Below are 18,418 nucleotides of genomic sequence, written 5' to 3'. Positions count from 1 at the left end.
GATAAAAGTATCTAAGCTTGCATATAATTGTCAGTAAAAGCTCTAATTTATTCAGAATGTATTTTCTTTCTTCAGGCTATAATCCTCCAAATGTGTTCAGAGGCAAGTGGATAAACTTTTAGACAGTAGTGAGAAACTCTTACTTCCCTAAAATATACTGCTTATTTTTACCTTGAGACAGCCTTTGCTGCTCAGCCTGGCTTCATGAGTGATCCCATGACCTCTGCCTCTGCAGTACAGGGGTTACTAGCCATTAGCTACCAAGTCTGCCATTCTCTGCTCATTTTCAATGTTGTAATTGGGTATGTAGAAGTGGAAGTGAAAGTTTATAGTTTCACAACCTAGAGAGAATAGAAAGATATTCTGCTTCATTAAAACAGAGCATTTTCCAATAGGAAGTGTACTCATTACCTTACTCATGTAACTGTAACCCTCTGTATAGAATCTTTACAATAAAAAAAGCCATAAAAAATAAAAATAAAAACAGAGCATTTTCTCCAGAACCTCCTAGACACTATCAAAATTTGATTTCTATACCCATCTTACAGGGTTGCATACTGAAATACACAGGTACAATTAGAGACAATATTTTCCAAAGATGCCGGGCACCAGTGGCTCACACCTGTAATCCTAGCTACTCAGAAGGCTGAGATCTGAGGATCGAGGTTCAAAGCCAACCCCAGGCAGGAAAGTCTGTGATACTCTTATCTCCAATAAACCTCTAGAAAACCAGAAGTGGCACTGTAGCTCAAATGGTAGAGCGCTCACCTTGAGCTGAAGAGCTGAGGGATAGCATTCAAGCCCAGAGTTCAAGGCCCACAACCGACAAAAAAAAAAAAAAAAAAGAGCACATATATATTCCAAAGATGTTTAACTGCTATAGGTGGTGAGAGTTCCAACCATGAAAACTGGAACAAAACTGGTTGTTTCCTACAGTGTAACAGCATTGCCATTTCATGGGATTTGACTTTTAATTTAGACTCAGCCAAATTTAGGAAAGCTTAAATGACAGAAAAATGGTGCTGTACACCAAGAAATCTTTAGATTGCTGAGAATATAGTTCATATGCTTGCTTAGCCTGTGCAAAGCCCTGAGCTTGATCCCCAGTCTCACACACACACACACACACACACACACACACACACACACACACACACACACACACACACACACACACACACACACACACATTTTGCTGGGAATAATGCATTTTTATAATCCCAGCATTCAGTAGGATTACCAGTTTGAGACTGCTTGGCTACACTGGTCAAACACTCCCCAAAGAAACCTTTACTGAGAGCAGAAGCTAGAATAAAAAGACTGTTTTTCTACTTGAAAAGGCGTCTTTTGAGTTCTCAAGATTAATTTGAAAACTCAAGGCTATCAATGATCTAAGACAAACATATTACTAGCCAGGTACTGGTGACTCACACCTGTAATCCTAGCTACTCAGGAGGCTGATAGCTGAGGATCATGATTCAAAGCCAGCACAAGCAGAAAAGTCTGTGAGATTCTTATCTCCAACTAATCACTACAAAGCTATAAGTAGAACTGTGGATCAAGTGGTAGCGAGCTATCATTGGGCAGGAAAAGCTCAGGGACAGCACCCAGGCCTGGAGTTCAAGCCCCAGGACTAGCACAACAACAAAAATATATCCCCATTTTGCCCATTCACATTTTAACTTTTCCCAAAGGGATACTGTAACACATGTCAAGTGAAGTATTCCTAGAAGTTGTACAGCTTTCCTGGAACTTACCCCTGTCTGAATCTGGAACAAGCTGTTCTAACTCCTTCATACAGTCACATTTTTCACTCTACAGCTCTAATAGCAACATGCCATGGTGTACAAACATTGTGAAAACCTAAACCCAGATAAAGTCCTCTACTAACACTGGCACTACATTAGTCATGCTATTGTAATTATACTTTTATTGCTGTGCACAAATACAAAAAATGGTGAAAATATATGACTCAACTATGTTAAAGTGGAGAAAACTAACCTAGTCAGTCTAGATTTTCAATGAGAAATGACAAGAGTAACTGAATATAAAGAAAACAAAAAGAACTTTACTTTCCTATGTTAATACAGGTCAAGGGACCCTTTCTTATCAAAAGGGTTGATAACACCAGTTCTTAGCAATAAACATAAGGCACTTGGTTTGGATTACATCATCACTGCATTTTTTTTCCACTTGTTTCTAATCCTATCCCCCCACGCCCACCACATGGTATTATTAGGAAATGAAAGAATGATTGAGGAAACTGTGACCAGATCCAGGTGGTACTACTTAAAGCAAGAAAGCATACAGTACAATGTTTTAGGGGTGATGTCTGGACACAAAATGAACCCAATCAAGGTCCTCTGACACCAGACAAGGTATCCAACTTATCAAGTAAACCTGAAAGAAAATATAAGATTTATTCAATAATTCCAGTAAATTGGGTTGTAATACAATATACATGTTCCTCATGGGTGGCATCTGCCTTAGATCTCTGAATAGTCATTCAGAGACAATCTACATCATTTGAACATTGTCAAGACATATAGATGAGCTTTGTTTTAATACACAGTAGAGTTCAAACAAAATTCACATACACCTCCTATATGGCTGGTGCCTCCTCTGAACACCTCATCAGTGGCAGAGGTAGCACGTATTCTTTCCCAACAGTAAGTTCAGTTGCCACTCACAAGGGGAAAAAAAAGGCTTTGTTTTTTGCCATTGGTTAAGATGTTCCTGAGACAGGGTCAGTTAAACAAAAGAAAGCACTGGAATTCAGTCTGTACCTCTCCTCCTATCACTAACTAACCTGTCAGACTGGGATGTGGAATGCAGGTCATGTACTATGAAAGAAAAGGATCGGGTGTTTTGAAAATTCCCTTTCGAGCATATACTCGAAAAACTAAAAGCACTACAAAAGGTCTGATAATATATACATTTGATACATTTTATTTAATTTTACTTGCTCAGAACTTGCAAATGCAATGATTATTGAGCCCGAGGCTAGTTCTCAGTGAACAGGTATGACATGTTTAAGGCTCATTTTCTTAATTAAAAGAACAGTTTTAGCTTGCTTTTCAGATTATGCATTCCATTCATAGCACCTGCCACCATCCTAGTCCTCATCAATCTTCCCGCAGAGAAGCCTTCTACCTCACTTGGAACTTCCCTGACACCAGCGCTTAACCTGCTGTAAAAGCTCCCAGCCAGGATATAGCGGAGTAGTGCCTTTACACTGTAACCTCTGTTTCCACCTGTGTGTTCTCACAGAAGCCCAACACGGATTAGTGGAAATATTCACACAACTGTTTTTCAAAACAATTTATTGCATCATATTTGGTACCTTATGTTTGACAACAAAAAAAAATTACATCTGTAATTGCAGGAAAAAGAAGCTGGTCTGTTACTGGAAAAAAAAAAATCTTGGGCCCTTTAAAAATTACAAAGTCTTGGGCTTGCCTGAAACAACTGAGCAAGAAATATATTCTTAGAAATGTAGGGCTTCAAGTATTACAAACCTGTGACACTGTGGAAAAATTCCAGAGGTATCTAAACTGCAGCACTTTTTCTGCATATCGTGAACAAGGCCTGCTGAGGTTTTTAACTATTAGTCTCTTGATCAGTCATAGAATGGTAGTCAGGAGTTCTGCTCTTTAACTTCAAGCCATGGTAGATTTTCTTTTTTCACTCTTGGGTGAAAAGTTCCTGCTTACTATTAGTTGGTGCCACATCACAGTGCATTTGGTTCTTGCATTACAGTTTTAACAAGTTTGGCCAAAACAATGCTGAAAGGTTTGCATTGTTATTTTAGTTCTTCAAGTTTTAGTTAAAATTGAGATTGTTCCAACTGGTTCCTTCAGGTTAAAAACTGTGGTACAAGAACACCAAACTGATCATGTACAGTGAATTTTGGAAACACAACAAGCGTATTCAACACCTTCTAGGTTTCTTTTAATCCTGCTTGGTATCTATATGTCCCCGTTTCTACAACATCAAGCACTGTTGTAGATTCTGTCAATAGTGATTCACATTGCGTACTTCCTATGGTCAGAACCAACCCCGTAACAAAATCAGTCAGATGCTAAAGCCCCAACAACTCTTTGTGCTCAGTGAAAGAATCCAGTGCTAAAACAGCATTTATGCTGTCTGAGATATAGTAAAATCTCACAAGACAAACTTAAAGTAATATTTCTGCCACACACCTGCTTTGTTAGCTGTAACAGCCTCCAAATTGTATATAAATTAGTTTAAAAACATGGATGGGAAGGTAGGAATAGGATAGGCATCATTTTTTTAACCCTTCAATTTTAGCAGCTTTTAATTTTTTTAAGAAACTGAACCTATATCCTGTAATGTGAGATATTTTATATATATTTTCAGCAGGATAAAAAACGTAAAACACTATTTGAAGGCAAGAACATTTACTCCTCTCATTCTGTGAAAGTTAGAGCAATGCAGCAGGTGCGTGACAAAAATATTATACACTAGATATGGTCCAAAGTCATCCCATTTGCTTGTTTAATGATGTTCAAATTTCATTGGCCAGCTCTTCAGTCTCTGCAGAACTATCTCCATTAACCGTGATCTTCAGGTCCTCTTCACACCCAGGAGGCAGGAAAGCCAGAGCGTAAGGGAAAAGCTTATGACAACTCGCTCTGTAAGCTTCAGCAGCTTCTGTACAGTCTCCAAGACTACCGTCACGCAAGGCTGCCAACACCTCCATGCAAGTCTAAACAAAGAGAAAGGCCCCATCAGGACTTGTCTCATCGTGAGTTCATGACACATTTCAACATTAATGTATTTTGAAAACAACAGAGGAAAAAGGGACATATTCACTAAGAAAGATGGCAGCATTTACCCCTATCCCAGATTATTTCATTAGTCTATTCTTAAAGGTCTAAAAAGGGGGCAGGAGGAAATTGCTAAATACAGACAAGACTAAAGTGAGTCACTGGAGCTGCATCTCTGCAGATGTGCCATACAAGTACACATCCCTAGGTAACAATTTTGCTATATGCACCAACGCCTTAAAATCTTTTTTGCAGGTTTACAAACATTTTCAATTTTCTATATTCAAATTAAGAAGAAATCTTAAGTAATACCCTATAACTTAAGTAGAAGATGATCTCAAACACAAGGATTATATTGCAACAAAACACAAGTTCAGGAAAATCAATATTTCAACACCCCAAGCCTTTAACCAAGTCTATTTCTTATATTTTTAAATGATTCATGTGGACTTACATTCCCCATTTTCTTAACTTTTTCAGTAAGAAAGCACTACCTACTTTCCATTACATTAATAAGATTTTGATGTTTCTAGCAGTGGTGTGTGGACTTAAAACTCAAGAGTGCTTACTCATCTTTCTTGCTTGGCTGAAACCCTACCACTTAAGTCATGCTTTCAGCCCACCTTTGAGCTGTTTCTCTCTCTTACTTTCTTTTCTAATTGTCCAAGACAGCTTTTGTTCATTGGCTGACACTCTACCACTTGACACATGACTCCAACACTTTGGCTGCTTTAATTTTTGAGAAGAAGCTGGAATTACAGAAACGAGCCACTTATATTAGCCTTATTCTCAAGTTCGGAACTTAGCTTATGATAAATAAGTCTTCTGTCTTTTTTTTTTGGTCAGTTGTGGGGCTTAAACTCAGGGTCTGGGCAATGTCCCTGAGCTCTTTTGCTCAAAGCTACCACTTTGAGCCACAGTGCCACTTCTGGTTTTTAAGTGGCTAACTGAAGATAAAAGAGTCTCAGAGACTTTTTTTTTGCCCAGGCTGGCTTTGAACAGGGATCCTTAGATTTGAGCCTCCTGTGTAACTAGGATTGATTACAGGCATCAGCCACTAGTTCCCAGCAGTGAATACATCTTAAAAATGTAAGAAGCTCTCTTACAGCTATTACTTACTGAGAAATGCATATATAAAAATCAATCTCTTGGGGCTGGGAAGGTGGCTCAGTGGTAGAGTGCTTGCCTTGCATGCATGAGGCCCTTGGGTTCGATTCCTCAGCACCACATAAACAGAAAAGGCCGGAAGTGGGGCTGATGCTCAAGTGGTAGAGTGCTAGCCTTCAGCTGAAGAGCTGAGGGACACCACGCAGGCCCGGAGTTAAGGCCCCACGACCGACCCCCCCCCCCCCAAATCAATCTCAAGCCAACTATGGAGTCTTCAAACCACTTTTTGATAATTGTGTTATTATTAAACTGCTGTATAGAGGGGTTACCATTTCGTAAGTCAAGTAGTCTTCATATAATTTTACTGAGACATTTCTTAAAGTCACTCCCAAATTGCAAATGTGAAACTAGTTGTGTAGAGCCAAACAGTGGTATACATACATGTATGTATATATACACATGCATTTGTACATGCAAACAGTCCTAAATAAATTTAAAATAAGGTAGGTTCCAGGCAGATTCATAATAGTTTGGAGTGCCGTATACATAATTATTTCTCTCAGGAAAAAGTGAAAATGTATTTACATTCTTACAGAGGGATTAAAAAAAATCTTTACCTGGAGGTTTCTGTTAGTGAGGGATTCATCGAGTGTTGTTACCAACTCTATAGCTCGTTTCTGACTAGAAGACTCTAAATAATATACCATTTTGGCAGCTAAATGAGAAGAAAAGAGTAAATTTATTTTAGATAAAGCTAAAATATTAGCCTCTACCTATTCATATAAAATACAAGGTATTATGTGCAGTGTTTTTATTAGAAAAAAGGGGAAAAGCCATTTACTTAAAAAAAAAACTGAAGTAGAAGAGATTAAGGTACATTATGGATACCAAGTAAAATTTATCATTAAGTGCACAAAAAGATGAATAGAAATATTCTAGCAAGACTGTCTAGTAATTTGGTGATAAGGGGAAAACTGGAGGCTGTAAAAGGAATAATGAGGAATACCTAGTACACCTTGATAGTATTAAGACAACAAACTGAATTTAGCTTTCTACAAAGATATGCAAAAGTAATGGGTCTCTTAATCAGGTATTAAGCACAAACTACTTCAGCCCTACCCATGTGATCTCATGTCTAGCCTTTTTTATCATGGCCACAGACTTATTATGCGTTACACTCCTTTGAACTACAGGTGGTTTTAGTTATTTAGTACTACCAGATATGATACTCAAGACAAGCATGAAAAATGGAAGGTGATAGTCACATGGAATAAGCACAATGATGGAAGAATGAGCAGAAAGTTAAGTTCAACTTCCATCGTATATAATATTCATTTAAAGCCCACTGCTTCAAAATATATGGGTAACAAAAACTTCCACAGGATTAAAATGTACCATATATGCATACATTTTCTGAGCTGAGAATGTACATCTTACCTACTCACTGATTTAATACTGGAACTGATTTTGATGGTCAACAGAAGGGCCAATTAATTACCTGATAATCTGTGTGGCAATGAATCAGAATTTCTTTTCAGAAAAGTTTCATTAAAATTCTTTGGATTTGTTGCTCCAAAAAGGCGATTCATTTCTTGTTTTAATACTGTTCTAACGGTTTCAGGTAAATCTTTACTTTCACACACTGCTGAATAAATAAAACCAAAATCTCTTATAAGTTAGGTACTCTGATAAAGGTTTATAGTAATTAAATTACCTACTTAAATAGGCTAATAAAATACAGCAATTATATGCAAAGACTAAATAACTCGGCATTTAAAAATCTACCTATAGGGCTGGGAAGGTGACTCAGTGGTAGAGTGGTAGCCTTGCATGCATGAAGCCCTGGGTTCGATTCCTCAGCACCACATAAGCAGAAAAAGCCTGAAGTGGTGCTGTGGCTCAAGTGGTAGAGTGCTAGCCCAGGCCCAAAGTTCAGGCCCCACGACCAACCAAAAAAAAACAAAAAACAAAACAAACAACCTACCCATACAAATTTAAAGTGTGTGCATGTGTGTGTATGTATATCTCAGCAGAACAATGTAATGGTTGTTTTAAAAGCAATGAAAGAGTAGCCAGGTGCTCATGACTCACACCTGTAATCCTAGCTACTCACTCAGGAGGTTAAGATCTGAAGATCCTGGTTCAAAGCCAGCCCAGGCAGGTAAGTCCTTGAGACTCTCATCTCCAATTAACCACCAGAAAACTGGAAGTGGCACTGTGGGGCTCAAGTGGTAGAACTCTTGCCTTGAGCTGAGGAACTCAGGAATGGTGCCCAGGCCCAGAGTTCAAGCCCCACGACGGTCCGCTGCCCTCCCTTCTCCCTTATCCCCCTCCCCCCAAAAAAAATTTCATTACAGATAAATTCATTCCAGGAACTAAAAAATATATGTAAAAATTAGTTCCACAGCCTTTTAAGGCCCTAAGGTTGTCCCTTGCCTGCCTGATAAATAATGTCACAACAAATAAGTAGTGTGAAAGACTTGAGACTCTTATCTCCAATTAATCACCAGAAAACTGTAAGTGGTACTGTGGCTCAAGTGGTGGAACATTTGCCTTGAGCTGAAGAACTGAGGGACAGCACCCCAGGCCCAGAGTTCAAGCCCCATAACCGAAGACAGACAGACAGACAGGAAGGAAGGAAGGGAGGGAGGGAGGGAGGGAAGGAAGGGAGGGAGGGAGGGAGGGAGGGAGGGAGGGAGGGAAGGAACGAAGGAAGGAACGAAGGAAGGAACGAAGGAAGGACTGTAGAGGAACTGGGTATGTGGCTTAGTGGTAGAGTGCTTGCCTAGCATGCATGAAGCCCTGGGTTCGATTTCTCAGTACCACATAAACAGAAAAAGCAGGAAGTGGCACTGTGGCTCAACTAATAGAATGCTAGCCTTGAGCAGAAAGGCTCAGGGACAGTGACCAGGCCCTGAGTTTAAGTTCCAGGACTGGCAATAAACAAACAAACAAACAAATAAATAAGAAATGTAGAGCCAGGCACTATTGGCTCATACCTGTAATCCCAGCTACTTAGCAGGCCAAGACCTGAGGATCATACTTCAAAGTCAGTCAGAGCAAGGAAGTATGTTAGACTTTTATCTTTAGTAAGTTACTCAGAAAAAGCCAAAAGTGACCACACACACACACACACACACACACACACACACACACACACACACACACACACACACACACACACACACACACACACACACACACACACACACACACACACACACACACGAGAAAAAGCCAAAAGTGGAACTGTGGCTCTAGTCGTAGAACACTACTACTCTTGAGCAAAAGAAGCTCAAGGACAGAGCCCAGGCCTAAAGTTCAAGCCCATAACAGGCCAAAAAAAGAAGAAATGAAAAAATAAACAAGGTAACAATTTTACAACCCTTAAAATTCTGTACAAAGCAAACTTAACATGCAAATTGAGATCTGTAAGACAATGGAGAAAGGTAGCCAATTTCAATTTAATTTTAAAACAGTTTAAAGGCTTATATAAAACAGTAATTCTAAACTTCAATTTACATGTAACTTTTTAGAAACAGAAGGAACCAAAGGTAGAACTTTCAAATATCTTCACTGAAACATTTTATTGCAAAATCAGGTAACATTTATGCAGCTTCAAAGACCTTTACCTTAAAGAAAACAGCCCTATTTTGCCCTCTGCTATTTTAAGTACACAACAGCTTTGCTTCAAAATGACTGACAAAACTTATGATAAATCTGTACAGATTACTTCTACAGTCATCATCAACTACTTAAGTGAACACCTGAGTAATGGTAAACAAACTTACCAGTACTGAAGAGTCGAATCATGCACTCATGAAGCCATGGATGACTAGAATCAATGGCAAAGGCCCTCTTCACTGATTGTAACATCAAGAGAAACTTTTCTATAAAAATCAAAAGATGACATAAGTTTCCCTCCTTTGGATTACTGAGACCATATAAATAGAAAAAGTAAATTTAGATACAATCACATAATTGAAGTAAACAACACCTAATTGAAACATGCAATCTTCATCCAATTAAAAACATTAGCTACTTCTTTTCTTTCTTAATTTCTTGAAGTACTGGGTTTGACTTCAAGATGTGTGCTCCCTGGGCAGGCATGTTACAACTCCAGCTATATCCCTACTCATTTGTTTTAGTTACTTTTCAGATAGGTGTTGTTGCCTGGGATTGGCCTGGTGAGCCTACCTAGGCCTTCCACACAGGTGGAATTATATCAAGCTTGCTGCTTGAAATTAAGCCTAATATTTTGCTTAGGCTATTCCCAAACTGTGTTTCATCCTACCACTTTCAACAGAGCAGCTAGTTAGTTACAGGTGTGTACCATACCACCACATTCTATTTTTGTTTGTTTTTGTTTTTGGGTTCGGTCGTGGGCCTGAACTCTGGACTTGAGCGCTGTCCCTCGCTCTTCAGCTCAAGGCTAGCACTCTTACCACTTGAGCCACAGCACCACTTCATGGTTTTTTTTCCTGTTTATGTGGTGCTGAGGAATCCAACCCAGGGCCTCATGCCTGCAAGGCAAGCGCTCTACCACTGAGCCACCTAGCCAACCCTCCACATTATTTTATCTAGTATTTTTCATAACATCTCTCAAGAAAAAAGGTTTTACAAAATGTCAAAGCCTTATACAGCAATCAGTAATATTCAAAGGATTTCCATATAAACAAAGAAAATTTAAAGCCAGTTCATTTCCTTTCTGCCTTTAATTAAAAGCCTTGTTTCAAACGGTCCCCCTTCTATCACACTATTCCTCCTCTCCTGTCCATCTCTGACTCACCTAGGTTGAGTTGCTTCCAATGTCTCTCTATGCTTTCCCCATTACCATTCTCGATCTTTTAAAGCCTCTGTAGTACTTGCACTTAAGTAGATACTTGCACTCTAAGTCTTCTTTATAATCACTTTTGTTAAGACGTCCCTAACTTGGTACTCAATATTCTCCAATGACTGAAATATAAAACTCCAAGTTCTTAAAACAGTTCTGTTAATCCTTGTCCCCAACACTCAGGAAACTAAAAAGACCACTGTGCTATTTGTCATTAACCATTTCACACTACTATAGAAGAGACAAAGAGTGCAGAAACCAAATTGAGGTCAAACACAGCCAAGACAGAAACCTAACAACAGGCTTAGACTGTCCTTCCCTACCTTTTTTTGTCAGTGGTGGGGCTTGAACTCAGGACCCAAGCCATTGCTGAGCATTTTCCTCAAAGCTAGCACCCTTTGAGTCACTTCCCGTTTTGGTGGGTAACTGGAGTCTCATGGACGGGCACCAATGGCTCATGCCTATAATCCTAGACACTCAGGAGGCTGAAATCTGAGGATCGCAGTTCAAAGCCAGCCCAAGCAGGAAATTTGGTGAGACTCTTACCTCCAATTAACCACTAGAAAACCAGAGATGGCACTGTGGCTCAAGCAGTAGAGCATTAGACTTGAGCTGACGAGTTGAGGGACCTAGACCTAGACCAGGACCCAGGCCTAGACCTAGAGTTCAAGCCCCACGACCGACAAAAAAAAACCTAACAAACAAGAAAAACATCAGAATTACCCAGCCAGGTACTGGTGGCTCACACCTGTTATCTGTACTCAGCGGGCTGAGATCTGATCGCAGTCCAAAGCTAGCCCAGGGAAGAAACTCCATGAGACTCTTCTCTCTAACCACCAGGAAACTGAAGTGGCACTGTGGTTCAAGTGAGCGGAAGAGGTCAGGGACAGTGCCCAGGCCCATAGTTCAAGCCCCGAGAGTCTCATGGACTTTCCTGCCTGGGCTGGCTTAGAACCACAATCCTAAAATCTCCGTGTCCTGAGTAGGTAGGATTACAGACATGAGCCACCAGCCTCAGGCTCTTCCCACTTCAAACAAAGCAACTTTTTTAAAAATCTTATTTCAGGGTTCAATTTAAGAAATATTTCAATTCTTCATTTACTTATTTATCTTTGAGACGTAGCCCAGGCTGGCCTCAGCTCACTGATCTTCCTTTCTTCCACATCCTAAGTAGAATTACAAATGCCTAACACTACACACAATTCTAAAATATTTTTGGAAAGTGAGGTTCTCTAAGACTAGCAGTGGCTTACACCTATAATCCCAGCTATTCAAAAGGCCAAGACTGGGAGCATCAAGGTCAAGGCCAGCGTGGGCACGCGTTATCAAGCCCCTACCACACACTGGATATGGACCATCCACAGCTGAGTGAGTGTGTGGGGTGGCTGCACATCAGAAGGCTAAACATGAGCAGAAGTGTATCAAAGTCCATCTAGGCTGGCCCCTGGCATAAACACACGACCTGTCCAAAAAAGCCCTCAAAGGGGCTTTTGGTACATCTCAAATATTAGAGCTCCTCTAGCAAGCATGAAACCCTGAATTCCAACCTTAACACTTCCAAAAAAATGGGCTTATAAGAAGTTTGAAAGTTACCGATTAAACTTATTTTCTAAGTTATACTTGTGGAAAATATACAATACAATATATATGTAACCACTCAAAATTCTATCAAGAGATAGTACCTTTCTCCCAGTTATTTCTGTCTTATATACATATGGAAATACACTTATTGTAATAAAGATTTGGTAGCTAGTGTCTTACTTTGAAATGGAACAATATAGTAACTTTCTCACATTTGTGTTTTTTCTTATTTTTTTTCCTAGATAGCCTCACTACATTGGTCCAGGCTGGCCTTAAGCTCCTTAGCTTGAAGCAATCCTACTGCCTCAGTATTCTAAGTAGCTTGAATCTGAGGCATGAATTTCTATTAATTTCCCAAAAATTAATTCTGGAAACTGCAACCTTCTGTTCAATCTTTTTTAACAATCAGTTCTTCTTCCTTTCACTATTTTGTTAAATGAACCACTTGGAATGCACCAATTCAGAACTATTTATATATAACCAGCATCTAAACCTGAAAAACAAGACTCTTGATTTAGCTTTTACTCGGCTTTAGCAATACATGTACCAATATCAATTACAAAATCTTGAATTGCCTTAATGGACACTCTTCCTTTTCATTTATCTATTCCATTAGAAAAAGGAACATGACCCTTCTTCTAGAATGAGCACAAAGATAAAGCTTTCAGTCTGTTTGTCATGCCAGTACAGGAGCTTTAACTCAGAGCCTGGGTAAAGTCCCTTAACTTTTCCCTTCAAGACTCTACTACTGACCCTCACCTTCACTTCTAGCTTTTTTGCTGTTTAATTGGGCTAAGAGTGTCTCACAAACTTTTATTACCCAGGTAGTCTTCAAATAGCAATCCCCAGATGTGAACCTCCTCAGTAGCTAGGATAACAGGTGTGAGACATCAGTGCCCGACTTATCCCTATAACAGCTAAAAGTTACTGAAGGCTGGACACTGGTGGCTCACACCTGTTATCATAGCTACTCAGGAGGCTAAGATCTGAGGATCAGTATTAAATAAAGCCAGCCCAGGCAGGAAAAGCCGTGAAAGGCATATCTCCAATTAACTACCAGGAAATGGGAAGTGGAGCTGTGTGGCTCAAGTAGCAGAGCACTCACCTTGAGCTGAAGAGCTCAGGGACAGTGCCCAGGCTCAGAGTTCAAGCCCCACAACCGAACAACAACAACAAAAAAAGGTTACTGAAGAGCTGGACACTGGTTGTGCAGGTCTGTAATCTTAGCTACTCAGGTGACTGAGATCTAAGGATCACTGTTCAAAGCCAGCCCAGGAGAGAAACTCCATGAGATTCTCATCTCCAATTAACCACCAGAATACCAGAAGTAAAGATGTGGCTCAAAGTAGTAGAGCACTAGCCTTGAGCAAAAGAGCTCCAGGACAGCATCCAGACCCAGACTTCAAGCCCCACAACCGAGGGGGAAAAAAAAGAAAAAAGTCATTGAAGTTTTATCCACAACAATATTATTTTTCATTAAAGCATATACAAGTTAATATCCAAATTTGATTATAACCCTGGTTATGTAAGTATATCTAAGGTTGGCTTTTAGGTCCCAGAAGAGGTAATTACATTGTTGTACTTTACCACAATTCTATATCTAACAGCTGTTTCTGTAAGGAAGTTGTATTAAGCATTTCAAAAAAAAAAACTACAGTGATGAGGCTGGATGACTTATACCTAAGAAAAATAATTATCAGCATTATATGGACCTGTTATTTCTTAAACACTTACCTTTCCTAAAGTAAATCTCAAAGGCAAAAAGATGAGTTTCTATCTTGTTCTTCACCAAGTTCTTCAAAGGTGTTAAAAACTTAATAGCTTCTTCTAATGGAGTTTCAACCTAACAAAAATTAAAAAGTACTATCTAAATAAAATTGTTCTTGAGGAATTGATTTTATTCTACTAAAGATAACACTTTTGTTAGAGAAAAAAAATCACTTACCAGTCACCCAGAAATGCATTGCCATATTTTACCTTCCCATGATCTAAACAAAGGAGATTCTGAACAGTATAGTTCTTAAATGATTCTTAACCACAGATATTACATGATTTTGGAGAGGAACTACCCAACAAGACATGAAAAACAGAGAACCGGTGAAAAATAATCATACAAACAGGTCAGATCGTGAAAAGGAAAAAAGATAGATGTAAAATACGACAAAAGGGGGTATAAAGGAAAAACTGTAGAGAACATTACCAAATGAATGTTCTTTATAATCGAACACTATGAACTGAAATCAAGCTATTAAAAATAGTATCCTATCCATTCTATAGTACTTTGTTCTACTACAAATTCTACATTTCATCTTGGTTACAAGACTTTTATTCAAATACTATGCTCAGAAATGGCACTTAAGGGGCTGGGAAGGTGGCTCAGTGGTAGAGTGCTTGCCTTGCATGCATGAGGCCCTGAGTTCGATTCCTCAGTACCACATACGCAGAAAAAGTCAGAAGTGGTGCTATGACTCAAGTGGTAGAGTGCTAGCATTGAGCTGAAGAGCTGAGGAACAGTGCCCAGGCCCAGTGTTCAGGCCCCACAACCGACCAAAAAAAAAAAAAAAAAGAAATGGCACTTAAATGACCTATATTTGTAGAACTCTTTCCTTCCCATCCTTTAATAATTACAAAACTTCCTTATTAGTTATGCACCTATAATCCTGACTAGTATAATGTTTACTATACGATGGTGCTAGTGTTATACTCGTAGGCTGAATATTGAGACAAGACTATTCCTGCACACTGCACACCGTACTTATCAAAGTGATTCTGCATTCAATTTTCTCATCATGAAAGCAGTAACAATGTTTTCAATGCTCCTATCTCCAGAGTAGATGGAATTATAGTCATGTACCACCATTCCAAGTTGCTCTAGTAAAATACTAAAAAAATTTCTAACTTTTGTTTGCTTGCTATTATAATTCTTCCTTAAATAAGTGTTGTCAAGAAAGTGAGTTTTAATTTTTAGTTATTCATAAAACTAAAATTAAAGTCTAATATGCTTAACTATACTGCTTTGGCATAATGAATTATACGATTATTTTCATACAGTGTAGGATATCAAAAGTACATACATGTATCTAAAGACTTTAAGATACTAGGTTCAAATTGAGAAGACCAGTAAGAAATACTGTAAACTCACATGGGTGATTAAGAGACACATGTTGTTGTTGGTTTACAATAAGCTCAATTCAAATCAGATATAAAGACTTGCATGATACCAAATGTAAGATAAATGCTTTTGATATGTATCTTCTCTAGTCTTGTAAAGATTTACCTTAATTCTGTTTTATAAATGAGAAAACTATCAAAAAGAGGTTAGACCAAAGTGTCCAAGCAAACACAGTGGAAGCTTTACAACTGATTTCCAAATCTAGACCAAAGTAATTCAAAAGCCAAAACTGTTTCCATTATACTATACCAGGATCACCACCATTTCAGGTTGTATGATTGGAAGCAATATAATGAAAGAATATTTAAAATGGAAGTAACACAGCTGGATGCTGGTGGCTCACACCTATAATCTGAGCTACTCAGAAAGCTGAGATCTGAGAATTGCAGTCCAAAGCCAGCCTGGGCAACAAAGTCTGTGAGACTCTTATCTCCAATTAACCACCAGAAAACCAGAAGTGGCATTGTGGCTCAAGGGCTAACAGCAATAGCCTTGAGCTGAAGAGCACAGGGACAGTGCCCAGCCCTAGTGGTCAAGCCCCATGAATCACCACCCCCCACCAAAAAAAAAAGACAATTGTGGGATATGAAATGTCACTCAATCAGACTAAATATTGCTGTGAGATACCTTGGCCAGTTTCTCTGGAATAAGTTCTTCCTTTGGACCTCCAATTTCTTCATCATCATCATCTTTCTTCTTTTTCTGATTTCTCTGCTGCTTTTCTTTTTCTGCATTTTTTTTCTCTTCTTCTATTTGGGCTTTCTTTTGAGCTCGTCTTTGTTTATTACGTAGTTTCTTTAGCTCCTTGTCAGACATATTTGCTATAGGCAAAAAGTGTTCATGAAATTATAAGAAAGTTAGTAAGATTAATAATTATCAACTACTATTTCTTAATATTCTAAACAACAAGATGACATTCCACAGCATGCAAATAAACGTGCCTGTCACCACCTAGAATTCTAATGGTTCGTATTAGGTAGCAAACAAACTAAGCCTTTATGAATTACATGTGTGCAAAGAGCACAGCATCTAAGTTCCACCAGTAGTATTAAACTACCTGCAATTTTAGAGAAAAGCAAGGTGCTCCATGTAGTACTTCTGTGGTTCTGGACTGCACACTCTCTTAATTTGTACTTTTTAAATGTGTCCACTTTCATTCCTTTCTCTCTTATCACAGTCTTTACTGATATGCCTGCTTCTTTTTTTATTAATTTTTAGTATAATGCTGAGGACTGAACTGAGGGCCTCAGAGGTATACCAGACACGTGCTCTACCACTGAGCCAAGTCATTACTCCCTCATCTCTTTTAGATTGTATACTCCTTGGTGGACAAAATCTGTATTACTGGGCTGGGAAGGTGGCTCAGTGGTAGAGCGCTTGCCTTGCATGCTCGAGGCCCTGGGTTTGATTCCTCAGCACCACATAAGAAAAAAAGCCGGAAGTGGCACTGTGGCTCAAGTGGTAGAGTGCTAGCCTTGAGCTGAAGAGCTGAGGGACAGCGCCCAGGCCCAGAGTTCAGGCCCCACGACCGGACCCCCCCCCAAAAAAAATCTGTATTACTCATCATCTCCATATTTTCAAGGCTAGCACAGCAAGCAAAGCATACAGAACATAAGCACACATTTGTTGACAGAACAAATAAATAACTACAATAAATTAAATTTTTATATAAAAACTATCCTTAGCGATATAAAGTTGGGAGTATCTCAAAAGAAAAACTGGACATCGATAACAAATGTTATAATAAAAGGAAAGTTGTAAACTGTTTAAATTACAAGTAACAAATTGGAAAACGACTTGCTCATTTGTCAGTATTGAAAAATGTCATTCCAAAATACCTCACCAACTGTAGTGCTTCCAAAAGATGTTTAGAAATTCTTATCTTGAAGGTAAAGACTATTCCCCTCCTCAATGTGGACTACATTCTTAAGTAACTCACTTGCTATAAAATTAGAAAGTATTTAAAAATGAAAGTACAAGCCTAACACTGGTGGCTTGTACCTATCATCCTAGCTACTCAGAAGGCTGAGATCTGAGGCTTGTGGTTCAAAGCCAGCCCAGGCAGAAAAGTCCATGAGACCCTTATCTCCAATAAACTACTCAGAAAAAGCCAAAGTGGCGCTGTGGCTCAGGTGGTAGAGCACTCCAGAGGCCCTGAGTTCATAAAACCTAGTATTTGACCAGAGTAGGACTATAGATTTATCTATGGTTTTGTTTTTAGTTTTTTTTTTTTTTTGGATTACTCAGAGGAGAAACTAGCTGCTATGCTAACAGGAGATCCAACCAAACTTTAGGAAAGACCCAAAGGACCAAGAACTGTGGGCTATAACAATAAGAGTACACCATCACAGAAGCAGCCCAAGTCAATTCTTTGAACACCTTTGTTGGCAACTGCCCTCAAGTTCCTGAGTCATATAGCCAAAGGATTTAGAATTTCTGGCCCACAGAAACAGTTGAGAATCTTTGCTGTGTAAATGTGCTAAATTTTGAAGTAATTTGTTTGTCGAAAAATGGCTGATGACGGGGGGGGGGGGAACCCAAGGCACTGTCAGGAAAACATCTCAAGAAGGAAAACAAGAAGTTTGCCTTTAAAATCTTTTAAGACTCAGAACTTAAGGACTGGGGACATGGCTCAATGGTAGAATGCTGGTTTAACAAGCATGAAGCTCAGAGTAGTTAAAACCCTAGTACTATCAAATAGACACACACAGAGAGAGAACTCAGAAAGATGGCACATCTGAGGACCAGTCTGCTTTGAAGGAAGGATTTCTAAAATTTTAATTGTGTGATTCAAAGATGGTCTCAATCAAAAAATAAAACTTTTTATTTTTACTTTTGGTCTGTCAAGAGGCTTCAACTCTGGACCTGGGCGCTGTCCCTCAGCACTTCAGCTCAAGGCAAGTGCTCTACCACTTGAGCCACAGTGCTACTTCC

At 39.1% G+C, this 18,418-nt stretch overlaps 1 protein-coding gene across 3 annotated transcripts in view; it reads right to left on the bottom strand.

Annotated features, from left to right (window-relative positions):
• Positions 1 to 2,387: 2,387 nt before the first annotated feature.
• The window catches only part of Naa15 (N-alpha-acetyltransferase 15, NatA auxiliary subunit), a 63,166-nt gene continuing 47,135 nt past the window's right edge, over positions 2,388 to 18,418 (bottom strand). For 2 of the 3 annotated variants that reach the window (XM_070022112.1, XM_070022110.1), the window contains exons 15-20: positions 16,112 to 16,305; positions 14,047 to 14,155; positions 9,689 to 9,787; positions 7,396 to 7,542; positions 6,515 to 6,612; positions 2,388 to 4,729 (exon numbers count right to left, since the gene is read on the bottom strand). In XM_070022112.1, coding sequence (XP_069878213.1) covers positions 4,529 to 4,729; positions 6,515 to 6,612; positions 7,396 to 7,542; positions 9,689 to 9,787; positions 14,047 to 14,155; positions 16,112 to 16,305 — 848 coding nt within the window. In that variant the 3' untranslated portion in view covers positions 2,388 to 4,528. The remainder of the gene's footprint in view (positions 4,730 to 6,514; positions 6,613 to 7,395; positions 7,543 to 9,688; positions 9,788 to 14,046; positions 14,156 to 16,111; positions 16,306 to 18,418) is intronic. The other variant, XM_070022111.1, reaches the window with a different exon arrangement.

This window comes from Dipodomys merriami, unplaced genomic scaffold (genome assembly GCF_024711535.1).
Source record: "Dipodomys merriami isolate MVZ:Mamm:240054 unplaced genomic scaffold, mDipMer1.0.p SCAF_15, whole genome shotgun sequence".
NCBI lineage: Eukaryota > Metazoa > Chordata > Mammalia > Rodentia > Heteromyidae > Dipodomys > Dipodomys merriami.
Note: the sequence above shows the minus strand (reverse complement) of the source record. Positions and strands in the feature narration are given on the sequence as shown.